Source organism: Pocillopora verrucosa, chromosome 5, assembly GCF_036669915.1.
Source record: "Pocillopora verrucosa isolate sample1 chromosome 5, ASM3666991v2, whole genome shotgun sequence".
Taxonomy (NCBI): domain Eukaryota; kingdom Metazoa; phylum Cnidaria; class Anthozoa; order Scleractinia; family Pocilloporidae; genus Pocillopora; species Pocillopora verrucosa.
The window spans coordinates 15,921,952-15,946,244 of record NC_089316.1 but is presented as its reverse complement, the minus strand read 5'-3'; the positions used below and the strand labels follow the sequence as shown (position 1 = coordinate 15,946,244).

The following is a 24,293-nucleotide window of genomic DNA, read 5'->3' as shown; positions in this document are numbered from 1 at the left end:
AAGGTTATAAACAATGAAAAATTGTGGCCGATTGGTTAACATGGTGATTTAAGTGAAGGAAGATGTACTTCAGGGAATGATACAGAATACGCGGAGAAAAACAAATTCCGAGTGCTCTCAATGAGAGCCAAACGTAAGACCTTTCAATTAGTAGTCATCCGCTCCGCCACAGACGGCTATAGGAGACTCATGGCGAGCTAAGCTGTTTAATTAAGTTTATGATCACAAACTTCCCGCATGCGAAGATAGGAATATCGAAATGTGATGCTTATGTACAATGATGATGTAAATGAAGATGATAAACTTCAAGCCAGGTGATCATGTTCATTGAATGACTCGGGCATACTGGGAGAAAAATAAGAGTTTCCAGTGCTACCAATGATAATTAGTAAAGGAAGAAGATAAATTTGAAGCCCGGTGAATTGCGTGGAGGAAGAAGTTATTTAATAAATAACAAAGGAATGTTTTAATTTTTTAAAAGAAACCCCATGTGCTCCCAATAGGTAGGAACCCACAAACTTCCGATTAATGCTTTAGACTCTCTTCACTGAGCTTCAGAAGACTTGTGTCAAACAAAGCCGTGTAACGAGTTCCATTGTGATCAATTGCTGCAAATTGCGTGGATAGCAGGCCTGGCGAGTTAGGTCAAAAAAGAAATTATTCAATGAATGACACAGGCACACTAGGAGAAATTTAACAAATTTTAACGAATTTAGGGCAAAAGTTATCTTTCAAATCGGCACTACTGTTCCCCACGGTGTCAATGCAACGAAGGCTTTTCATTTAACTAGTTCATTATTTTGATTTTCACGTTACCATGTTCCCACCAAGAGCGTAGCTAAATTTTTTTTGTATTTAAACCAAATACAAGCCGTAATTCCTCTATTCGCTTTTATAAAAGGCCGACACTCAGAACATCAGCTTTAGAAACTCCTCAGGTTGGTCAATTTACTTAGTTGACAAAAATAAATTATGTTGTAATTCACCGCCTAACCAAGATACTAAGTACCAAGTACTTGAACCTCCTTTTTTAAATATTTAAGAAGTATTTTGAGCTGCTGTTACTACGCAACAGGAAATTTATGGCTAAAATATTAGCCGACTACTCGTATTGCTGAGAGGAACATCGATCGAAACAAGCAAACTTCACTTACGATGTAATTATGGTGGGCATTAAAAAAATTTACACCTGAAAAAAAGTGTAAAATAGATAGACAATTCTGGTTCAAACAAAGAAAAAGACGCGAACACACTTATCATGGAAGTTCAATTCCTGTTTGACAAAATTTGTCATTGAATAATAATCAGCCGATTGTGTCCGCAGGACGAGTGCAATTTTTGATCCTTGAAAAATTTACTAGTGTTTATTTATGCAAAGGGAATATTTTCTTGTTAACGCCAAATTGCACGAGATATCACTTGTTAATAATTTACGTATAAAGGCATCACAGAAAGTCAAGAAAGAAGAAATTTTGTCAGCGCGCGCTCTATTTACAATTTTCACTCGTGTTGCATGAAAAATACACTCGTTTTCAGCCAATCAGACGCACTTATTTTTATCTATAAGAGACAGGTTATTGCTGTGAACAAGAAAAAGTTCCTCACGTCGCTATGGCTTCCTTAGTCCATTGCAGCTGAACAAGTGAACGTCCTCTCGTCTTTATGATTTTCTTAGCCCATTTTAGCTTTTTCTTGTTGATTCATTCAAAGAGTGCTTTGGCCTGTTTAGATGGTAAGTTCTTAGAAGAAGTATTTCACTTAATTTATGTTTCCGCATCACTTCGCCATTAACCTAAACAAAAATTGCTCAGTTTCGTAAAGGAAGCACATAACGGTATTTATTTATCCTGCACACGATGTGTAACAATATTACAGGTAATTTATACTCGATATTATTTGAATATCGGTGATTTTCAACAATATTGACACTCAAAACTCTTTTCAGAAACCTTGAAAATTGACTCGGGTAGAAGGCATTTTCTTTATAGTAATTTAAATATTCCTGATGAGACTTTTCCTCTGACATCACAACGCCGTGGAGCAGATGGCTCCAACCCTCACTATCAGCTTAGCGTTTTCAAACATACGAATTAAGTTAAGCAAAAAAACTTAAAGTTGCTGCGTGGAAGATCGTTTCACGTTGTTCTTTCTTTGTTTCATTTCTTTTTAACACCCATCGCGGCCGGGACGATAGATTCAAGCAATATGAAACGAATTAAGTCGTGCGCGGAGGATCGTTCCTAGACTCAGCATCTCAGGATTTCTCATTATATTTGTTTGTTTTATTTATTTTTTTGCACTCGTCGCGGCCGGTAGGACAGATTCAAGCCATATGAAACGAATTGAGTTGTGCTAAAAACCAAGGTTGCTACGTGAAGAATCATTACATGACCGAACATTCAGAATTTCTAGTTGTTTGTTTGTTTTTATTTCTTTTTGATACTCATCCTGGCTGATACGATAGATTCAAGCCATATCAGAGTAAGGCCCCTCATCCTTCATCAATTATTAACTCAATACGTTCATTCTGAGTTTTGAAATACATGCATGTCTATCAAGGCGACAGTATCAAGACGGTGGCATTGGTGACATTGCTGTATTTTAATTATTTCGTTTATTATCCTCCTAACATTAAAATTATTTCAGATAACTGCCGTATATTAGCCTTTCCATCCTCGTTATTCTTCGAGGGGGAACGTCTTGTTAACCACACCATAGCAACCATCAGTGTGATTCACAGGGACATGTGTGAGTTTCGTTGTTACCTGGAACACAGCTGTGTCAGTATCAATTTTGACGTTCAACCGAAAGAGCCTGAGACAGAAAACTGTGAACTAAACAACTCAACCAGTCAAGAACATGAGAAGGACTTGATCAAGGCAGCAAATTATGTTTACCATGGAACGAATGTAAGAACATTTTACAAAGAGTTAACGAGAAACATGTTTCATATTACGGATAAAATCGATTGAAGAATAAAAGAGAAAAAAACAGACCCAAAGACAAATAAAGTAGCAAAACAATTTTGCTGATGAGTAGTGTTTTAATCTTCCTTCTTTAGAATGCCTGTGGTAATTCACCATGCAAGAACAATGCAACCTGTCAATCAGGTTTTACCAGTCAAAGATATCGCTGCTTATGCTCTCCCGGATTTACTGGCCAGAACTGTGAGCATGGTAGGACATTATTACTTCTCTTTTCCTTTTAAAGAAAAAAAATGAAAATTGTTTGATCAGATTAAAGAAATTCTTGTCCTTAAGAGGAGTACAGTCATCGCAATTGAAACTCAGTTGGAGCCGAAGGAAAAAATAATCGGTTGAGGACGTGAACGAGGAGGGAATGGGGTCGGGAATGGGAAATGGAAATATCATATAAGTTTCAAGATTTGTCAAATTTTCAAACGTGATTAATAGATGGTTGTCGAATAACGAACTCGCAAATTCATTACAGGGATTTTATTCGGCCAGGTGAAATTTCATCTCTTTCCACCGGTAAATCACAAGTCTACTACTAAATTCCTCTTTCTTTTATAGCTTTCATCCAATTATTGACTACTACAAGAGTAGCAGAATTGTAATGGTGTTTTAAGAAGTGGGTTGTTTATTTTTCTTTGGTCGTAGATAAGTGTAACAGGAATCCATGTCAGAACCAAGGATCCTGTATGGACGGTAATTGCCAATGTCAGCCTGGATTTTCCGGAGAACTTTGCGAAATAGGTTAGTCATACCTTATCATCATCAGATGTATTTTTACTCTGAAATCGTATCTTAAACCGCCCCTATGAAGACATAGATAATGATGTGGTTATTTTTCCCAGAAGTATGAAGTATACATATAAATGGCGTTAAATACATAAGTAGATGTCAGTCAGGCAATTTCCATTCAATAAAGACTACACTGACAGCTATGATTACTTCACCAACGTTTGCAAAGCTGAAAGCAAACAAAAATAACCCAACGAACTGAAAACGCAAAACAAGCAATAATGACAAAATTAACCTAACAACGGTCTGTTTGAAATTAATGATTATGATATTTGAGTCACCCTCGTACTAAACAATAAATAAATAAATAGGGAAAAACACACCATTTTAAGTGCTTGTTGCAGACTTTTGATTGAAAAGTTTCTGCTGAAAGGAAAAAAGGAAAAGGAAAAACAGACTTAACATAATTCAGAAAGATTATCGCAACAGAAGGAACAGTTTATACGCATTTGCAGGGCTTCGGAGGCGAGATAGGATGAGTAAAGGTTTAGGAATTGACCAGTGACTGCATTTTCATTTAACGTATTTCAAGTGCCTTATACACATGCGAGGCAAACTTCTGATCAGATGGCCTTTTTAGCCCCTAACACTGTTGCTTTTTGTTAGTTATAGCCGATCAGTGTGAGAGCAATCCATGTCAGAATTATCGAAACTGATCAAGGATATTCTTTTACGTCGAGTTAGAAATTAAAAAGAGAATATTGGACGAATTATCGACATTCAGCCCATTGTGGCATAAGTGACAGCCAAATTGTTTGGCAGTAAGGTGCACTCAACAGTATGTTGACAGAGAGATATTTTGTACCCTTTTAGAATCAAATGTTACCTTGAATAGAATTTCAAACCCTAGAATTTTGGGGTCTGATGCCTTAGTACTGAGCCACAAACTAAATTTACGGGTTGTGGAAAGACATGCGCAGATTAACACCAATGGCAACCCATTTACTTCCTGTTCTCCTTTTATTAAAGCACTAGACCGCACTTTCTATCGGTTTACCGGCGTAATAACCTACGCGGGATGGGAAAATACAAGAAAAGTTTGTAAATAATGAGCCGGAGACGAGTGACCTTTTAAGTTTTTGGATTGGCTTAACATCGGAGTTGTCGTTCTTCATCTTCCAACGCAGTAGCTGTTGAAAAAAATACATTCCTTTTACACAGATAAACGAATCGCTATTCTGGAATTGCTCACTCAAAGACATAAATTAAGGATTCAGTTTCTTTACCTCTTGCGCAAATTCGGCTTTGTTAGGGAGTTCGTCTCCAAGACTTTGTTCTATTCTTGCGACAACAGTTTCATCTAACAACTGCAATTTTGCGGGTATGAGGAAACTGGCTTGTAATACTCTTTTGATCTCTTCTGGAAATCTGTCATTCAAATGCTGAATCACATGATTAGTGAAGGGATAGTAAAAATTCACTTTATAGTGCGCTTCTACGTCCCCACCAACATTCACATTCGCTTACTGGTGTAATGTGTGAAACACCGACCTTAGCAGCGACTGCAGTTTCCCTTAAATACAACGAATGGGATCTTTCATCCGATCGCTGAGACTGAATAGCAGCCACCAAATTCCGTGCATCTTCATGAGCTAAGACTAAATCGCACTCTTTATTCTTTATTACAGAGGTCTTGTAAAAGCTAAAATGTGCTGACAAATAACAGCAGCTACAATAAAGCAGAATGCACTCATGCTGTAAAGATACGAAGCGGCGTCGTGAGAATTCTGACTAGTGACTGAACTCGCACTTCCTCGAGGGCTTCATGGACAGCTTCATAATGACTTAACAAAGTGCTGATCGAATTTACTAGCGAAAGCCACCTGGTATCACTTAATGTCGGAAGGTGATATCGGTTTCTGTTCGCTCTCAATGGGATGACGTCTTCACATTAGTGAACGTTCCCGCTGAGAGGCCTGAATCGGCAAGCAAGTCATTACCGGCACTTTCTGAGAGTTTCTCCGAAAGGATCCCCTTACATTTAGGACTGGAAGAAAAGAAGAAAGTAATGAATTTGAAAGTATCCATGAAGTTTCTGACTTCGGGAACTTTATTGCTGCTAGCAACAATGGCTAAATTAAGGCAATGACTTCTGCAGTGCGCAAAAAACTTTGCCTTAAGCAGTTTTGAGGTTACTCATGCTTGAACCCTTGACAACACCACTCACTTGAATCCAAACCCCATTGTTGTATATTGTCTATTAGAACTTCGGAAATGGTTTGGACGTCTGTTTTATGCAGTTCAACAAAACCAAGAAAAGCTTCTTGAACCTTAAAGTTGTCCATGGGATACCTTATACAGACAGAAAGTTGTGTTTTTGTGGACTCCTCTATTGCCTCATTGGCCATTACGCTGAGAACTTTGACTTCTTTATTTGTTTAACGTTACTCTCGCAAATTTCGTCTCTTAGGCAAGAGATAAACTCATTCTGAATTTGTGGAGATAGGTAACGCGCATTTCCTGGGGAGGTATCCAGATGATTCCTAAGAATAAAATCAAATCAACTCTTCCACTCAATAAAGTAGTCAAAATTAACACCTTCTCGGTGTTGCTCTGAGTTCCAGTTACCCCTGAGTGATATTCCCCGCACTGCCAAGGTGGTAATGACATCGAGAATTGAGAGCGAAATAGTGCGATTTTTTGTATACTCGTATTATAGGCAGTTCTAACCTTGCCCCGATCGAAAGCCTTTCATTATTTCAGATAGCAGGTACAGAAACAGCCATCAACGGAGGGAGGGTAGCGCAGCCAATTAAATCTCTGTTCCCACTTTGAATTGAAACATCGTCCACTAGTCATCTTCATTTGTTAGCTTTCCACGATCATTAACCACTGGACTGCATCAACAGGTAACGATTCTGAAAAATGAAATGGTCGGAGACAGTTCGGTGTCTGTGGGTGTCGCGGCGTGTAGGGTTTCTGTGCGTTTTCGGGGGCGGATCCAAGATTTTTCTTGAGGGGGTGCACCACTAAGGAACGACGTAACTGACAAGTGACGTAAACAAATGCTGCAGAATACTAGTTATATTACAAAGCTACAGGTCATCTGAGAGGCGAGTGGGCTGTGCACCCCCTGCACCGTCCCCCTCGATCCACCCCTGATCTTTAAAATCAAAAGGGGTTTGATAAATATCTAATTAACCAACATCGTCAGGTCCTAAGTTTTCTTTGTATCTAACAAAGTCTTTTCTCCTTCTCACTGTCCAACCTCGTTTTCCTTTCGATCTCCCGTTCGTTTTACCAAGAACCTAAAAATTTTGATGAGGTGGAGGGACGGAAATACTTAGTAAGTCCAGCAAGATGAACGCAGAAATTCCTTCAATATTATGTTTCTTTGAAAAAACCCGAGTGAATTGGCTCGAAAACAAAAATAAAAATAAGCCGATCGAGGGCTACAATGTTAAATTGATAAAACTGATACGAATAACCCAAATTAAGTGAGCGGCTTGGTCAAATAATAAATTTACTTTGAAGTTCAGCAGCGCTATTACCTTGATGGTCTTTAAGCTTTCGTGTCTTTGCTAACGTTGGCTCAGTTACATCTTCAGTCTGAATAGAGTTATCTTCATCCAAATCTTTAGGCTCAGCTGATGCCGCTGAATTAACACTTTTTGAAGTGTGGACTGATTATGTTGAACATGATGGTTTTTTTTTACACAGAAGAAAGCAGTAATTCGTTTCTGGCTCGACATTTTGAGCGTGCATTAATGAATTGGTGCAGTGAATGTGACTTTTGACAGTTTTTAAAACTGAATGGAAAACTAACCCCCGTATGCGAAATCTTAACTTGCTTCCCACTTTAAAATTTTACTGTACCACCAAGATGGAAGTCGTGGAAGAGATAAACAGTAGCAGTGACGATCGCCTCGATTTCCTGGAAACCTTTGAAGAACATCGAGAGGAATTGCTGCATGTCTTGAAAAACACCTATGTAATAACTGCGGCTGTACTGGGAGAGGATTATTTACGATGGATAGTAGAAACCTATTTTGGTCTGCGAGACAACATCATCTCAATGGTAGACAGAATGGATGTTCTAGAGGCAAACCTGTGGGAGCTTCATCGCAGCCAAAAATTTTGAAATGCCTCTCTTACGCCAACCAAATGCAAACGGCTCTTTTTAAGAGCCATCACAAATGAGAAAGGCTTGATCAACAAATTTTTTAAAATCTATTCTTTTAAATTTTATTTTCGCTGAAACGTTCGATATTATAGTGTTTGCAATAAATCGATTGCCAACAAACGACCTTTTTTTCTTTTACGAAAGTTATCAGCGAAAGCTCCCACACCGGCTCCTAGCATCGCAGATAAGACACGGGAATAATGGTGACCTTTGATGTCACACGGCCTGTCACGGCTATGTCACAATACGTCTCCTTAATGGCCCCTCTGTAACCTTAAATCATTTGGAGAACCGCTACTCACAGTTCACATGAAACGAATTAACCTCATTAAAATGCTTTTCCCCTCAATTCATCCACCTTATATTAGCTGGTTTTATCTTAACCAATCCAATGTTTTCTAGAGATTATTTTCTCAATTAAACGTTTCTTCAAAAAAAAGGCCAAAATAAAGATGCTAGCTACGGCCCTTATTGTCTGAAATTTTGTTTTCAAAATTGCCTATTAAAATTTTACCGATACTCATTAAGTCGCAGGCCATTGCGGGAGATCAATTTTGAAGAAAAGGAATTCTCCCTCACTCTATATTTTAAGTTGGTAACTAAGGAGTCTTTGGAGCAAATTTCAAGCCCATCTGTAAAGTTTTCATACCCTGTTAATTTGTTCAAGAATACACATGCGTAAACACGACAGTAGGCTTTGTTGGCTTTCAAAGTGTAGCCAACATTTCACACCTTTGGGTGACCACATGTCAAGTTATGTTATGTGAAAAATTGAAATGCCGACCACCCGTGGCTTCCTGCGCATATTTTGCTCGTGACAGACCTCAGTTCAATTTATGACTTTGGTGTGGCTTTTATAAATAAAACGAGTTGGATAAACCACCTACAAAAAAAAAAGGTTTTTGTCTTAACTTATAGATGACGATCCGTCCAAAGGATATCGTTTTTCGCTCGAAAAAGAAAAAGGAATGGTGCTGTTCAAGAGTATGGTGAAGCATGATTTCCATTTATGTGGACATAGGCCATGTTCCCATGTTTGGCGGGGGCCACGATATTCTTATTGCTGACAACGCTGGTCAAAATTCACGCTCGTACACCAGGTTTAACGAAACCTTCTCGGCTCCAAGTCCAGTAAAGGAAAAAGGATACAATGTTAGCTGGGAGTCCCAGTCCCCATGAAGTAGAGGTGTTCCCTTCAATCTATATTTAAAATAGCAAAACGATCCGACAAATCTCTCTTGGTAGTGTAACAGTTTTCCGTCAAAAATTCTCTTTGTGTCTCCAGGAAAGGTACTAAGTGTCTCTTCTCATTGGGGATTCCTTACACACGCGACAATGAAGATGCTTCTTTGGTAGAGTAATATATATACACACACACACACACACGCACACACACGCACACGCCCACACACACACACACACACACACACACACATATATATATATATATATATATATATATATATATATATATATAAATACACATACATATACACGCTACATGACTTGAATAACTTCGTGTGCGCCTGAACTCTACAAGACAGTCGAACCTTTTTGCAGAAGTCATCAGCCAAAATCTCCTAAAATTTAGTCAACTGAACTCTGATTCTTACCCATCGAAACCATTTCGTTAATCACTGCACATACAAATGCATATGCATCAAGTCGAAGACTCAACAATTGAAGTCACCTTGTTCCACTTTTACATTCAATTGCTCTGTAATAACTCTTTCTATAACTATATGAGCTCCTGGAACTTTCGTGAATGTTGAATAATTAACACTAACAATAACAGTCACTTTTCCAGACCCTATTTCAATTAATATTGGCAACAATAGAAAATGGTGGTAAACCAGTCCAGGTCAATGCTTCTACATCTCTGGGTTACACCATAGAACAGGCTGAGGCTATCCACAGGTTGAAATCAGCCAAAGATAACTACGAGAGACTGGGGCTGACAGCCAGAGCAACCAGGTACGATGAGTAACATCAGTCAGTCTTAAATTATTACCTTGGTTTTATTATCACCTCAAGTAAAAATGAGTAACAACATACGACATCGCATATTTTTGTAACTGAAGAAGCAATAAAATGAAATCTACCTTTGTCATGGAAATAACAGCGAAATAAAATGACTAAATCTGCAGACTTGCAACGTTCATGCAGTGGTCGACTGATCAACAGTTATTTTCATGAACTTGTAAACTTTTCTTTTCAGTTTGTTTTCTTCGTCTTCGTCAATAGTTCGTGATATTACTCTATTGGAAGCCTAAATTTCTCAATTTTAGCTGTTGTCTCTGACATTCTCTAAACCGTGCACTGAGACTGTTAAGCAGACCCCCTAGTTCTGATGATTTAAACACATCTGAGCCGTTGATTAACGAAACTGCTTCCCCAACAGTCCTCGATTAAGCTGAACCTTTTCTCTGAACTTTAACATACCCATTCGTCTGGATCATCGTTTCAGGGAGGAAATTAACCGAGCCTATAGCTGGTTGGCCATCTTAATACACCCAGACAAAAGCTTGGCGCCAGGAACCGAGGAGGCCTTCAAAGCGTTGGTGAATGCCCGTGCTGCTCCACTACAGTCTCACAGATAACATTGAACAAGAGATAGACCACGGTGTCGATGATGTCGCCGGCTTTTTTCAATGACATCATCGATGACGCCGACGATGAAGCTTTCACGTCTTCTTTGTGCACTATGATGTTACTAGTCTATTCGTCTTAAACGTTTCACTCTCAAGATCTCATTGGTAATTCCCTTACTGTCTGCCATCCGATTCATTCGATGTTAATTGGGAGAATAAAGTATTGGATCAACTGATGATCTCCTAATTAGCATTTTTCTTTATTCTCATTACTTGTCAGATATAGTATTGATATTTTAGGAAGAAATTCTGTCTTGGTCATTCTTAACAGTTAATAGGTAAAAGCCCCTCAAACTAAGAAAGCTTTGATAAAATGCTGATGACAGAACTTTACTGAAAAGTGGAAAATATTGCCGTGAAAATGACCCCGTGAATGCTTTTATTGCTCCTTTCATGCGAGATTTTTTGCTCTTATCTTGTTCCAACGTTAGGCTTGAAATCAATAACATTTCGGCTTTGAAGACAACTGGATTAATCATATGGAGCACAGGATTACCTAACCTAAACAAGAAATCGTGTTTCAATCCATGGAAATATTATTGTGAACACTGACCTGTAAATGTGGTCCTAATTTTTCTTTCCTGTTATCCGATTTTAAAACAAAGATAAATTTGTAAATCAATCAAAAAAAACGCCCTGCAATTTTACAGATTAAAGGTGGCTTGAAATTGCTTTCCGAGGCACCTACTGACTATATTCAAAGCGCCAAAAAAACATCTTTCCTTCTTTGCAGTCGAACCAGTTTCATATATTTGTTAATCAATGGAGTAAAGTTTGAAAAGGCGGGCGTCTCATGGCAATCCTTGTTATGATGCGAAAGTTATGTGAAACAGTTTATAGGGGGTTCGGAAAATCCTCGCTAGATTTTCTCACAACTTCACGAATACCTTTTTTGAGATAATGCCTCGCTGTTAAGTGAATTTCAACGAACGAAAGTGATATTTCCTAATTTCCAAACCTTACGTCTACAACGATGAAATCATTCGTTTGAATTCAATTCAAGATGAGCGAGTTTTCAGCTGTTGTTTGTTGAAAAGAAGATGTTATTCAATGAGTAACGCAGGCATAATGGGAGAAACGAAAAAACGCTCCGAGTGCATTAACATTGTTCACGTCACTTCTAATGATGGTCAAGAAGGTTATAGACAATGAAAAATTGTGGCCTATGTGTTAATATGGTGATTTAAGTGATAGAAGATGTAGTTCAGGGAATGATACAGAATACACGGAGAAAAAAGAATTTCCGAGTGCTCCCGATGAGAGCCAAACCTACGAACTTCCATGAAGTAGTCATCCGCTCTACCACAGAATCTCTACCGTTTAATAAGTTCCATGGTCACAAAATTCCCACTTACTACGAAGATAGGAATGTCGATACGTGATGCTTATGTACAATGATGTAAATGAAGATGATAAACTTCAAGCCAGGTGATCTTGTTCATTGAATGACTCAGGCATGCTGGGACAAAATTTGTCATTGAATAAAATTCAGTTGATTGTATGACGTATGACATCACGTATGGGTAATGACATGATTGCGGCTGCAATTTGGCGTTAATAAGCAGAAGTAAATTTTTCAAAGACAACGAAATCGCGCCAGCCCGTAGCGCCAGTGCAATTTTTGATCCTTGAAAATTTTACCAGTGCTTATTAACGCAGAGGGAATATTTTTCTTTTTACGCCAAATTATGCGAGAGATCATGCTACTTGTTAATAATTTACGTGAAAAGCATCAAAGAAAGTCAAAACAGACGAAATTTTGTCAGCGCGTAATTTGTAGTTTTGTAATTTGTAATTTTCACTTGTGTTACATGAAAAATGCACTTGTTTTCATCCAATCAGCCGAAAGTATTTTTCATGTGTATTATTATCAACTTTGTCAGAGACAGGTTATTGCTGATGAACAAGTGAAGTTCCTCATATCGTTATGGTTTCCTTAGTCCATTGCAGTTGAACAACTGAACTTCCTCTCGTCGTTATGATTTTCTTAGTTCATTTTAGCTTTTTCTTGTTAATTATTAATTCAAAGAGTGCTTTGGCCTGTTTAGATGGTAAGTTGGTTAAAGAAGCTCCGTACTTTTGCTGAATTTATAATTCTATACTTATATAACTTTTACCCTTTTTACAATCTTAACTTCTTTCTGCATCACTTCACTACTAACCAGCAAAAAAATTGCTCAGTTTCGAAAAGGAAGCACTTAACGGTGTTTAGTGGATGTGGATTGTTATGTTTTCTTTTCATCTATCTTGCACACGATGCATAACAATATTACATGTATTTTACACACGACATTATTTGAATATCGGTGACACTCAACAATATCGATACTCAAAACTCTTCTCGGAAACCTTAAAAATTAATTTGGGTAGCAGGCGTTTTCTCAATAAGAATGTTAATATTCCTATTGAGACATATTCCCGACTTCTTTAACTTTTCTTATTACATCACAACGCGGCGGAGCAGATGGCTCCAACCCTCACCATTAGTTTAGATCTTTTCAGAATTTCACTTAGTTTTGTTCACTCTATTTCTTTTTAACACTCATCGCGGACGATACGATAGATTCAAGCTATATAAAATGAATTAAGTTGTGCAAAAAAACCCAAGGTTTCCGCGTTGAGAATCATTTCATGAGTCAACATCTAAGAATTTCTCGTTTTTGTTTGTTTGTTTCGTTTCTTTTTAACACTCATCGCGGTCGGTAGGATAGTTTCCAACCATATGAAACGAATTAACTCATAAGAAAAAAACCCAAGGTTGCTGCGTGGAGAATCGTTACATGACTCAACATCTCAGGATTTCTGGTTGTATTTTGTTTGCTTTATATCCTTTTAACACTCATCACGGCTGATACGATCGATTCAAGCCATATCCGAGTAAGGCCTCTCATCCTTCATTAATTATTAACGTAACACTTTAAGTCTGAGTTTTGAAATGCATGCATGTGTATCAAGGCGATGGCGTAGTAGTGACATTGGTGACCTTGCTGTATTTTAATTATTTCGTTTATTGTCCTCCTAACATTCGAAATTATTTCAGATAACTGCCGTTTATTAGCCTTTCCATCCTCGTTATTCTTCGAGGGGGAACGTCTTGTTAACCACACCATAGCAACAATCAGTGTGATTGACAGGGACACGTGCGAATTTCGTTGTTACCTGGAACACAGCTGTGTCAGTATCAACTTTAATGTTCAACCGAAAGAGCCTGAGACAGAAAACTGTGAACTGAACAACTCAACTAGTCAAGAACATGAGAAGGACTTGATCAAGGCAGCAAATTATGTTTACCATGGAACGAATGTAAGAATATTTTACAAAGAAAATATATTGAAGCTCACGTAGCAACAAGGTGGACAATGATGAAGGCACTAGACAGGAGTGTCGAAACGTTGCCTCTATGAATTGTAATTTCTCGGTTACATTCACTAAATCTTTAAACCAGAGTAGTATCAAACCATGTCTGATTTTACAAAGAGTTAACGGACAAAATCGATTTAAGGATAAAAGAGAATAAAACAGACCCAAAGACAAATAAAGTAACAAAACAAGTTTGCTGATGATTAGTGCTTTCATCTTCCCCCTTTAGAATGCCTGTGGTAATTCACCGTGCAAGAACAATGCAACCTGTCAATCAGGTTTTACCAGTCAACGATATCGCTGCTTATGCACTCCCGGATTTACTGGCCACAACTGTGATCGCGGTAGGAAATTATTACTGCTGTTTTCCTTTTAAGGAAACAATTAAAATTATTTGATCAAATTAAACAAATTTTGTCCTGACGATGAGTACAGTCGCCGCAATTAAAACTCAGATGGAGCCTGAGGGAAAGTAATCGGTTGAGGACGTGGAAGAGGAAGGAATGGGTACGGGAATGAGTAAATGGAAAAGGAACGTCCTCATTTAAGCATCAAGATTTGTCACATTTTCAAACGAGATTAATCGATGGCTGTCGAAATTTCATCTCTTTCCACCGGTAATTCACAAGTCTACTACTAAATCCCTCTTTCTTCCATAGCTTTCATCCACTAATTGACCATTACAAGAGTAGCAAAAGTGTAATGTTGTTGTGGGACTTCGGTTGTTTATTTTTCTTTAGTCGCGGATAAGTGCAACAGCAACCCATGTCAGAACCAAGGATCCTGTAAGGACGGTAAATGCCAATGTCAGCCTGGATTTTCCGGAGAACTCTGCGAAATAGGTTAGTCACACACTATTATTATCAGATGTAGTTTTACTCTGAAATCGTATCTTAAACTGCGTCCATGAAGACAAAGATAATTATGTGGTTATTTTTCCCATAAGTATGACGTATATAAATGGCGTTAAATGCATAAGTAGATGTCAACCAATTATCCTCACATTTTCAAACGAGAATAACGAACTCGCAAATTCATTAAAGGGACTTTACTCGGCTAGATGAAATTTCATCCCTCTCCACCGGTAAATCAAAAGTCCACTAAATTTCTCTTTCTTACATAGCTATCATCCATATATTGACTACTACAAGAGCATTAAAAGTGTAATGGTGTTGTAGGACTTCGGTTGTTTATTTTTCTTTGGTCGCAGATAAGTGCAATAGCAACCCATGTCAGAACCAAGGATCCTGTAAGGACGGTAAATGCCAATGTCAGCCTGGATATTCCGGAGAACTCTGCGAAATAGGTTAGTCATACATTATTATTATCAGATGCAGTTTTACTCTGAAATCGTATCTTAAACTGCGTCTTTGAAGACAAAGATAATTATATGGTTATTTTTCCCATAAGTATGAGGTATATGAATGGCGTCAAATGCAGAAGAAGATGCATGTTAATCAAATATCTTCACATTTTCAAACGAGATTAATCGATGCCTGTCGAATAACGAACTCGCAAATTCATTAAAGGGATTTTACTCGGCCAGGTGTGTTAGGACTTGGGTTGTTTATTTTTCTTAAGTCATAGATAAGTGTAACAGCAATCCATGTCAGAACCAAGGATCCTGTGAGGACGGTAAATGCCAATGTCAGCCTGGATTTTCCGGAGAACTTTGTGAAATAGGTTAGTCACACCTTAATTACTCTGAAATCGTATCTTAATCCGCGTCTATGAAGACAAAGACAATTATGTGATTATTTTTCACAAATGTATGAGGCATATAAATAGCATTCAATGCATAAGTAGATGTCAGTCAATTATCCTTATTTTCACTGGTCTCCATTCAATATACTGCAGGCGAGTTCCATTCAATAAAGACTAAACTGACAGCTATGATTACTTTACAAACGTTAGCAAAACTGAAAGCAAACAAAAATAATTAAACGAACTGAAAACGCAAAACAAGCAATAATGACAAAATTAACTTCACGACAGTCTGTTTGGCATTAATGATGATGATACTTAAGTCACACTTGTACCTAACAATAAAATAAATATATAGAGAAAAACACATTATTTTAGGTAAGTATTGTAGCCTTTGTTTGAAAAGTTTCTGCCGGGTGCAAAAAAAGGAAAAGAAAAACAGACTTAACATAATTCAGAAAGAAGATAATTGCAACAGAAAGAGAAGTTTATACGCAGGGGATCGAAAGCGAGATACGGTGAGTAAAGGTGTAGGAATTGACCAGTAACCGCATTTTCATTTAATGTATTTCGAGTGCCTTATACACAAGCGAGGCAAACTTCTGATCAGACGGCCTTTTTTAGTCCCTAACAGTGCTGCTTTTTGTTAGTTATAGCCAATCGGTGTGACAGCAATCCATGTCAGAATGACGGCAACTGCGTTGGCGGTAAATGCGAATGCCTTCCTGGATATTCTGGAGAAAACTGCGAAGAAGGTACGTCTGTTATTATAAAACGTGTCAATGAGTGAGAAACTATGATCTTTGTTTATCGTGGCTTGTAGGGTATCACGTGTTGTAGAGGGGCTCATTCTTAGAAAACGACCATCGTATAAATTTTGGTGAATGAATATGGTATCGAAACTATCAAGGGATAATTTATTTTACGTCGAGTTAGAAAAAAAAGGGAATATTGGATGAATTATTGACACTCAAGCCAGTGTGGCATAAGTTAGAGCCAATTGTTTGGCGGTAAGGTGCACTTAATAGTATGTTGACGGAAAGATATCTTACTGCCCCTTTAGAATGAAATATTACCTTGAATAGAATCTCAAACCTTAGAGTTTTGCGGTCTAATGCCCCAATACTGAGCCACAAGCTAGATTTATGGGTTGTGGAAAGACATGCACTGATGGCAACCCATTTACTTCCCATTCTCGTTTTATTAAAGCACCAAAGCGCACTTTCTATCGGTTTACCGGCGTAATAACCTACGTGGGATGGGAGAACACAAGAAACGTTTGTAAATAATGAGTCGGAGTGAGCTTTTAAGAGCGGTCTACTAGATTGTTGAACGAAACGAAAGGTTTTCGACCAATCAGGGCGTTCGTAATACATACGTACCTACATACTTTATTAGTATTCCCTAGGGGCTTTTCAATACTAAACAGCAAAGAACATTAGAATAAAAAATGAATAAAATATGAATAAAATTATAAAAAGCAGTCAATTAAAATAATTCTCTAGCATGCGCATTGTCAACTTTTTTTTTAAATGATGTTAAAGATAACTGTTTAAAGTTTAAAGTCCAAATGTTGACTGCTCTACGGAGGAAACGTCGCTGGCCGGACTTTGTCTTGCTTGGAGGAATATCAAGGGATTCTCTGTTTCTATAGTGAATAGACTTGCGTCTTCGGAGAGACTCGCACAGGCCAGGCCCTTCATGCACCTAAACGTCATTACAGTGTCTCTGTAGTGGAGATGCTCATTAACCGGTAGCCATTTGAGCTCGCGTAACGCAGGTGTTATGTGCTCAAATTTCTTGGTTTTTGTGATGATTCTGAACGCGAAATTGTGAACAGCTTGAAGCCTCTTGATGTTTGTGGCACTTGTGTTTGACCAAACTGTTTAGACCATTAACAGTTGAGGCTTAGTGGTACATGCTGTTATTCACGTGTTGCATGTACACGTATTCTGCTCGCAATGTTTTGTAGTCAAATTCTATCCGTTTCCGGTGAGATGTCTAAAAGACACCGCGTGGAAAGAAGCGGCCGGTGAAATAATATTTTTTACTTGAATCCCATCCACAATTTCCATATGAATGTTAGAGGAAATGTCTCGTATTGGAAGTGGTCTCACGAGAATTTGAGGGAACATACTTTGACCAACTTAGGCCTCAGGCCGTTTGTTTTCTTGATTTGAAGGGCGCGTTCTGGTTTTTCTCACACAAGGGTAGTCTTGTTCACAATGAGATGTCCACAAAAAAAGATAGTTTGGGGTCGAAACAATTTTTTGTTGATCCGAGGTTTCCTAGACTAGATAATGTATTAGTTTGCATGCCGAGCAGACCCATTTGGGATGAATATCATCAGAGTCCTGGTCGATTTTATTTTAAATTGAACCGGAAGCTCATTTTTGAATAATCTTCCTTCAGTCTTATCGGAATGTCTTGCTTGACCGTCCTTTGTCATAAAGTTTACAGACTGTTCTCAAGAAAAAAAAAATTGAGATTTCTCTGACAATACAACCGACGCCGTTCAAACTGCTCTTGACGTGAAGCGCTGTTTGTATTATTTCAAGTGAATTTGGTCCCAAGGGCCATAAACATCAGAGACGAAAAGGCGAGACTAAAATGCAGGGCTAAGTTTAAAAAAATGGACGGTGACGCCAAGTTTCATGACGTCATGGTATAGAGAAAACTGTCTATTAACGCCCGCTATGGGTGTGAATGGAGTGTATCTACCTTTCTATTTAAAATGAAAAATCGTTTGGATTATTAAGGTAAGTATCCACTCTTTGATAAGTACCTTTTTATGATAACGAACGAACTTATAATATGCATCAATGCTAGCCCCCACCGCTAAGGATATGTACCAACGTCAATGCTGAGCATAATGTAGCAAATTTTCAAGTCGTGGATTGCTCTTTAGAGTTCATAAGTAACAGAAGTTTCGTGTGCTTGAGCCTGGATGGCTGTATTATTTTGAAATGCCTTTGGTTTATTGCATCGTTAAACCTTTTTTTCTGATTGGCAAGCGTATTTAGTGTTGGCTTGGCTTTACTATTCTCGATCGTGAGGCGCTTTTTGGACTTTATGATACACGACAGGGCTTTCCTGAGGTCACTTAAAGCTTGTTATCAATCTTATTATTGTAACAGAAATTTTGGACTGTGCGCTAAATCCATGTCACAATGAAGGAACCTGCATCGAGGAAGCATTTGGATACAAATGCAAATGTCTACAAGGATTCACTGGTGATCACTGTGACACAGGTTAGATAAAGCAATGTTTTATTCTTATTTGATAATCTCTTTTGGTGCATTAATAACTAACTGTTCCTGTAACATTTGCAAAGGCGCTAGTAACTTCTTCGGCAAAATTTTGTAGATAAAGCCACAAAAGTCGATTCTAGTTTACCGGAGATAACTGCGAAAAAAAGAAAGTGCAATGCACTGAGGCTTGAACTGTTTAATCCAAAATAATTTACTAAATTGGGCAGTTACGTTAAGAGTCGATTGTCTAAGTTTGCAAATTAAAACTAATACCAAATTAACACCAGCAAAACATGTTTAGTTAAACCAGGTTTAACTGAATGAAAATAGAAAACAGAGAACTGAAAAACTGAGTTTTCCATAGGATTCAAGTAATTTCTAACTTTTATTTTCAAAGTCCTTCTTTTGAAGTGGACAAACATCTGTTTAAGCAGCTTCTACGAAGAAAAATGTAATGAACTGTGCTTAAGAAAACAGCTTTAGAGCATATTTAAGTTTGGTTGTGCATGGGGTATAACCTCAGCTTGCGGAAAAATGGGGGTTGGCAAAATGACTTGAGCTGATATATAAGATTTACCAACTAAAATGTTTTCTGCACCTAAAAAAAACAGATTTTAATCATATGTTGAGACGTTGATTACATTTTACCATTAGAGGATAATAAACATCTTAAAATATTTTTCGTTATAACTAATTTGTACAATGGTTTAAAGACTGCTGGAAATTTGCGCTTAACTTCGTTTTTTGTGGATATCAACGGCTCTGCCAACAGTCCATGTTTGAACAAAGGAACTTGTATTGACAAAACCAGCAAAGAATGATAGACCTGTGGAATTGGGTTTAGTGGCATAAAATCAATTATAAAACAGACAGCCAGATTTTCCCCTTTGTTTGGCTCGTAACGTAGTGGGATGTTTCGCTCAAAAAAGAAACTTTTACTTCCAATAGAAGCACACAACCAATAATGATAAACCTACTGGATTTTCTTTCAGATATTGACGAGTGTGCTCAAAATACCCACAACTGCAATATGACTGGTAGGGTCTGTAAAAATAAGCCAGGATCATTTAGATGCAGTTGTAAACCCGGGTTTACTGTAGACGGACACAACTGTGAAGGTTTAACAAGATCTCTCCGGCATAACCTAGTTAAAAATTAATGCTTACGATGAGTGCATAGTCTGTAATCTGCATAAAAGGTAGCTATCAGAAAATGTTTTCCAATTCAGTTTTCAAATGAGAAGCGAAATTTGCAACTGCTCACAAAACACAAGGAAGAGACAAGGCATTTACAGGTTTTTAGTGTGGTCACAGATGTGATGAAAATGCAATCATTTCCTCATCTGCTTTTCTCTCTTGGCTGTGTTGAGCTGCGAAGCTCGAAATGAGATCACAAAAAAGGGAGAAGCCTGCCAGGAATATTATTTATGTCAATGGAAGTTTTGGTGTGATAGCGTAGGCCCAGTGAGTATCAACAAAACAATCTTTATCCATGTATATACACATATAGTTAACCCTCTTCCGTGATGACCATTTTTTGCAGGATTCATCAGGAATTCAAATATACTGACAATAAATGAATCTTACTTGGCTTATCTTCATGAGTTCCTGGTCCCTGCCGTCGGAAATAATTCCCACTGGTTGCTATGCTACCGCGCCTCTTTACATGGCTGGGAAGGAAAGGACTTCCACACTCGTTGCGATGGAAAGAAAAATTCTGTAACGGTTATAAAGAAAGACCAGTATGTTTTTGGAGGGTACTCTGATGTTCCATGGGGTGAGTAATTTTCGCCATTTGCAACCCAGCAATCACGATTTCATCCCAGACCAGTCAACCTATCGATTTCTCATCCGACAAACAAACAAACAGACTCAAAAACACAGTCTTAGCTTTCCTTGGCAGCATTTGAAGAGATTCTAGGATTATGTCGTTACTTCGTTCCTCTTCACCGCATGCGAGTATAGTATGCGAGCAATTATTTAAAAACGTGCGCTCCCATTTTTGGAAAAGCAAAGGGTTCGAATGTTAACATGAAAACTACGAAGAGACTGTTCAGTTCGCGGGCCTAGAATTTCAATGCATTTTGTGTTTAGGCACGCGTTTTCAATAAATCAATACCTCCAAATTCATGTCAGAACTCTAACTGCAGCCTCACGATTCAATTTGTTTGACACGAACCCTCATATTTCTGCCATGGTTTTCGTCTAATGATTTTAATCAGGGTTACTGACATCAAAGGGACTGCTGCAAATTTGCAAATATGGGATAAAAACAGGTATCATAATCCTAACCCCGAAATATTGAGCGAAGAGATCATTTTTTTTTTTATCATAATTATCTTTTATCCGGGAAAAAGGAGCCATTCATGGCTGACGGATTCATGTTTTCTTAGCCGATTGTCCTCCGGGAGCAAGAACAAAGGACCCGTCAGGTCGCTGTTGTGTACTTCCTTTCGAGTATGAAGGCCGTACGTATCACAAGTGTGCTGGGAAAGTACCGGGAAATTTTGAGAGACCGTGGTGTTCATTCGATGCTGTCTACAATGGTGACTGGGCGTCTTGTGGTAAGAAAGAAAGTTCTTCTCCATAATGTATACATATCAGTATTTTTCTCTCTCACTTGTTTCAGTTTCATTACCTTCATGACAAAAATATGCAAAGCATAAGTATTTTTATGGTTTCTTTCAACTTAGACTGTATGTTATCAGCACTATTGAGCAGCTTTAGGTGAGAAGAAAAGCAAGATACAAAAATATAACCAATAAAAGGTTGCAATTTTTGCTTATTGTCTTGACTGTAGATAAAAATCCCTATAATGGATATCGCAAGACAGATAGGGCTTTTATTTATTCGCTCCACAACAAAGAAGGACTGGCGCCGTTTAAGAGTATAGTGAAGCATGATTCCCAAGCCATCTTTATGGATATAAGCCATGGTCCAACGTTTGGTGGAGGCTTCGATATTCATATTGCCAACAACGCAGGTCATAATGTTCATTCGTACACCAACTTTGGTCACTCTTTCTTGGCTCCTAGTGATGTAGAGGAAAAAGATACAGTGTTAGCTGGAACTTACTATTTTACTCCCGATGAGGTAGAAGTGTTCTATCTCCCTTAGAGCTGGAATTACAATAGCAAGTCTATTTCTGTTTCTAGGCCAAAGGGAAAAGCCTGCCCCTATAGCCTGGGAAAAGCGATTAAACTTTCCCTTATAAAACTATGCGCGTGAAAACCTTCTAAATTGCCTCATTTTATTACTCATATTTCAAAAATATGTAATTACAGTGCAAACAAAGTTTACTAAAGGACTAGTAGTAAAGAACACACAATTCTTCATTGATTTTGTACATTGACAATAAAATTTTTTCAAATTGTGGTACTTTTACCTATGTCACAACCTGGGAAAGGTGGAAGAGAGCCCTTATTATTATAATTTACGTTCTGTGCTCAAAATATGGTCACTAACAGCATCTGCTATCAGTCACGTATTTTATCTTACCCAAAATTTCTGGTGTGTTCCATGGTAGGAATAAGAACTTAGCGGGATCTCCATTTGCTGTTCTCTTTGCCGGTTTAAAAATTTGCATAAACCATATTAATAAACAACTAAAGTGCGTAAGCCGGTAACTGTTTCGTCAAGTTTCGTCAAAATTACCATACAAATAGACAACATCTCTCTTTTTAATTAGTATGAGAAAATCAACTGTGATGAAAAAAACAACACGAAAAAGAAATGTATTAGATTCGAAACGAGCTTGGAATTTGCGCACAATATTTGCACCTTGATTAAACGTGTTTTAAGAAAAGACATTATGATGTACAGCTTGTATGACAGGTTAATATGAAAAAAACCCAAACACGTTTCAAGAAAAACATTCACGCGTGAATTCCTTCTAGCGATAAATTACTTTTGAAAAGTTTTGGAAGGATTATTCACCATTGTGTCGATGTTAACTGCTTGGGTCGGCTTGCCTTTCCCCTGTCATTACTTCACAAAACATTTGATTAAAGAGGGAAAATGTCTTGGGTTGTTTATTTAAAAAAAATGTGTATGAACGGCAGCTTCTAAACTCGGTTGGTTTTCTATGAATGTCAACTGTAAATTCATCAACAGCGGAGAGATATGTTGTGGGCATTTCGCCTTGTAAAAAACCTCTTCTTTGCGTTTTTGATGGAGCTTGTCCAGTTAATGATCTTTTTATTTTTTTTTATTCCATTTTCACTGCAGTTACATCGTCACATGATAAAATGACAATAATAATAATAATATTGATAATTATGGTATTAATACTTAACATATCAATTAGTAAAACTCTAAGTCCATAACAAAGCAGTGGGGTAGAGTATAAGGGAACTGACGAACCATGCGTGCTAGTCAACCCATTATAAGAAAAGCTAACTTACTAACTAACAACCTTAAGACAATAACAATAATGATAATAACAGTATTAATAGTGACAGTATCAATCAATCAATAAAAAATCTAACTCGTTATAAAAATAATAACTTACAGACTAGCAACCTTACTAACTAACTGCTGATTTTTGCCCAGGTGGTATGAGGGCGCTCGGGGTCAAAGGCCCTATCTTTATAGAAGGTAGTGCGTAGTTTCTTAAAAGAAGAAACACTGAAATTAGCAGTCCTCAGCTCATCTGGTAAATTGTTCCATAGATACGGAATCCTGTTAAAAAATGTTTCCTTAAAAAGTTCCTTCCTAACTCTATTCGAACCCACCGAGTTCTCTCGGTGGTTTCTTGCTGGGTAGGAATAAAACTCAAAAGTTCTGTCATCAGGTTTATGATATCACTCTACAAAAACAAAACAAAACAAAACAAAAAAATACCGTTCTTGCCTGGAGATCATCAGGAGGCCTAGTGGCATGGTTGAGCTGGAGCAGGTCAAGAGGTTTAGGCTCGAGACCTTGCCGGGTCATGAAGTGGTCCCAGGAACTCCCAGAGGAATCCATAAAAAAAGCATACTCGCTCGAAGAGGGGTGGGCATGGGTTCGATACATATCGTTCTTCTCTTCAAGTATCGTTTTGGCATTTGTTTAAAATCTATCTTAGGCTAATATTTCCTTTTAGCATTTTTTTTGCCATCGGTAGCAACTTTATTCGTGGCAAAGTTAACAAAACTGTTTTTACATCCCCAGGAGATGAATACTACAATTGTTTGCTAACAAAATATAAGTTTTCCACGAGTCCTGACTGCTTTTCTGATCTACCCACTTCTTTATATGTCATGAGAAGGAATGAGACGAAAAAAACAAAAAGAAAAAAATACACAGGAAACAACTTGCAAACATTTTCCCTTTGAGGGCAAATTGGTTTCGTGAAATTAATCCCAATCGAAAAGAAGTAATCGGGAAAACCAGCCTTCAAGTTACACGAAATTCACTGCATAATTATGATCAATACTCAAGAATCCTTAGAATTTACCAAA

General features: G+C 37.8%; 2 protein-coding genes and 1 long non-coding RNA gene across 3 annotated transcripts; all 3 read left to right on the top strand.

Moving 5' to 3' along the window:
• The first annotated feature begins 12,445 nt into the window (after nucleotides 1–12,445).
• LOC131768879 (delta-like protein C) lies at nucleotides 12,446–14,745 on the top strand. The gene is made up of 4 exons (XM_066166429.1): nucleotides 12,446–12,589; nucleotides 13,579–13,841; nucleotides 14,128–14,242; nucleotides 14,639–14,745. The coding sequence occupies exons 1-4, from the start codon at nucleotides 12,517–12,519 to the stop codon at nucleotides 14,743–14,745; spliced, it is 558 nt and encodes a 185-aa protein (XP_066022526.1). The 5' UTR covers nucleotides 12,446–12,516.
• A 366-nt stretch (nucleotides 14,746–15,111) lies between these two features.
• LOC131775293 (uncharacterized) lies at nucleotides 15,112–17,202 on the top strand. The gene is made up of 3 exons (XR_010717458.1): nucleotides 15,112–15,204; nucleotides 15,480–15,581; nucleotides 16,253–17,202. It is a non-coding gene; the product is annotated as an uncharacterized lncRNA (long non-coding RNA).
• Nucleotides 17,203–18,298: 1,096 nt separating this feature from the next.
• On the top strand, nucleotides 18,299–22,550 carry LOC131785385 (uncharacterized). The gene is made up of 6 exons (XM_066166428.1): nucleotides 18,299–18,302; nucleotides 18,740–18,853; nucleotides 20,363–20,377; nucleotides 20,423–20,629; nucleotides 21,246–21,416; nucleotides 21,653–22,550. Exons 1-6 carry the CDS (start codon nucleotides 18,299–18,301, stop codon nucleotides 21,967–21,969), a joined length of 828 nt encoding a protein of 275 aa, XP_066022525.1. The 3' UTR covers nucleotides 21,970–22,550.
• The last annotated feature ends 1,743 nt before the right edge of the window (nucleotides 22,551–24,293 follow it).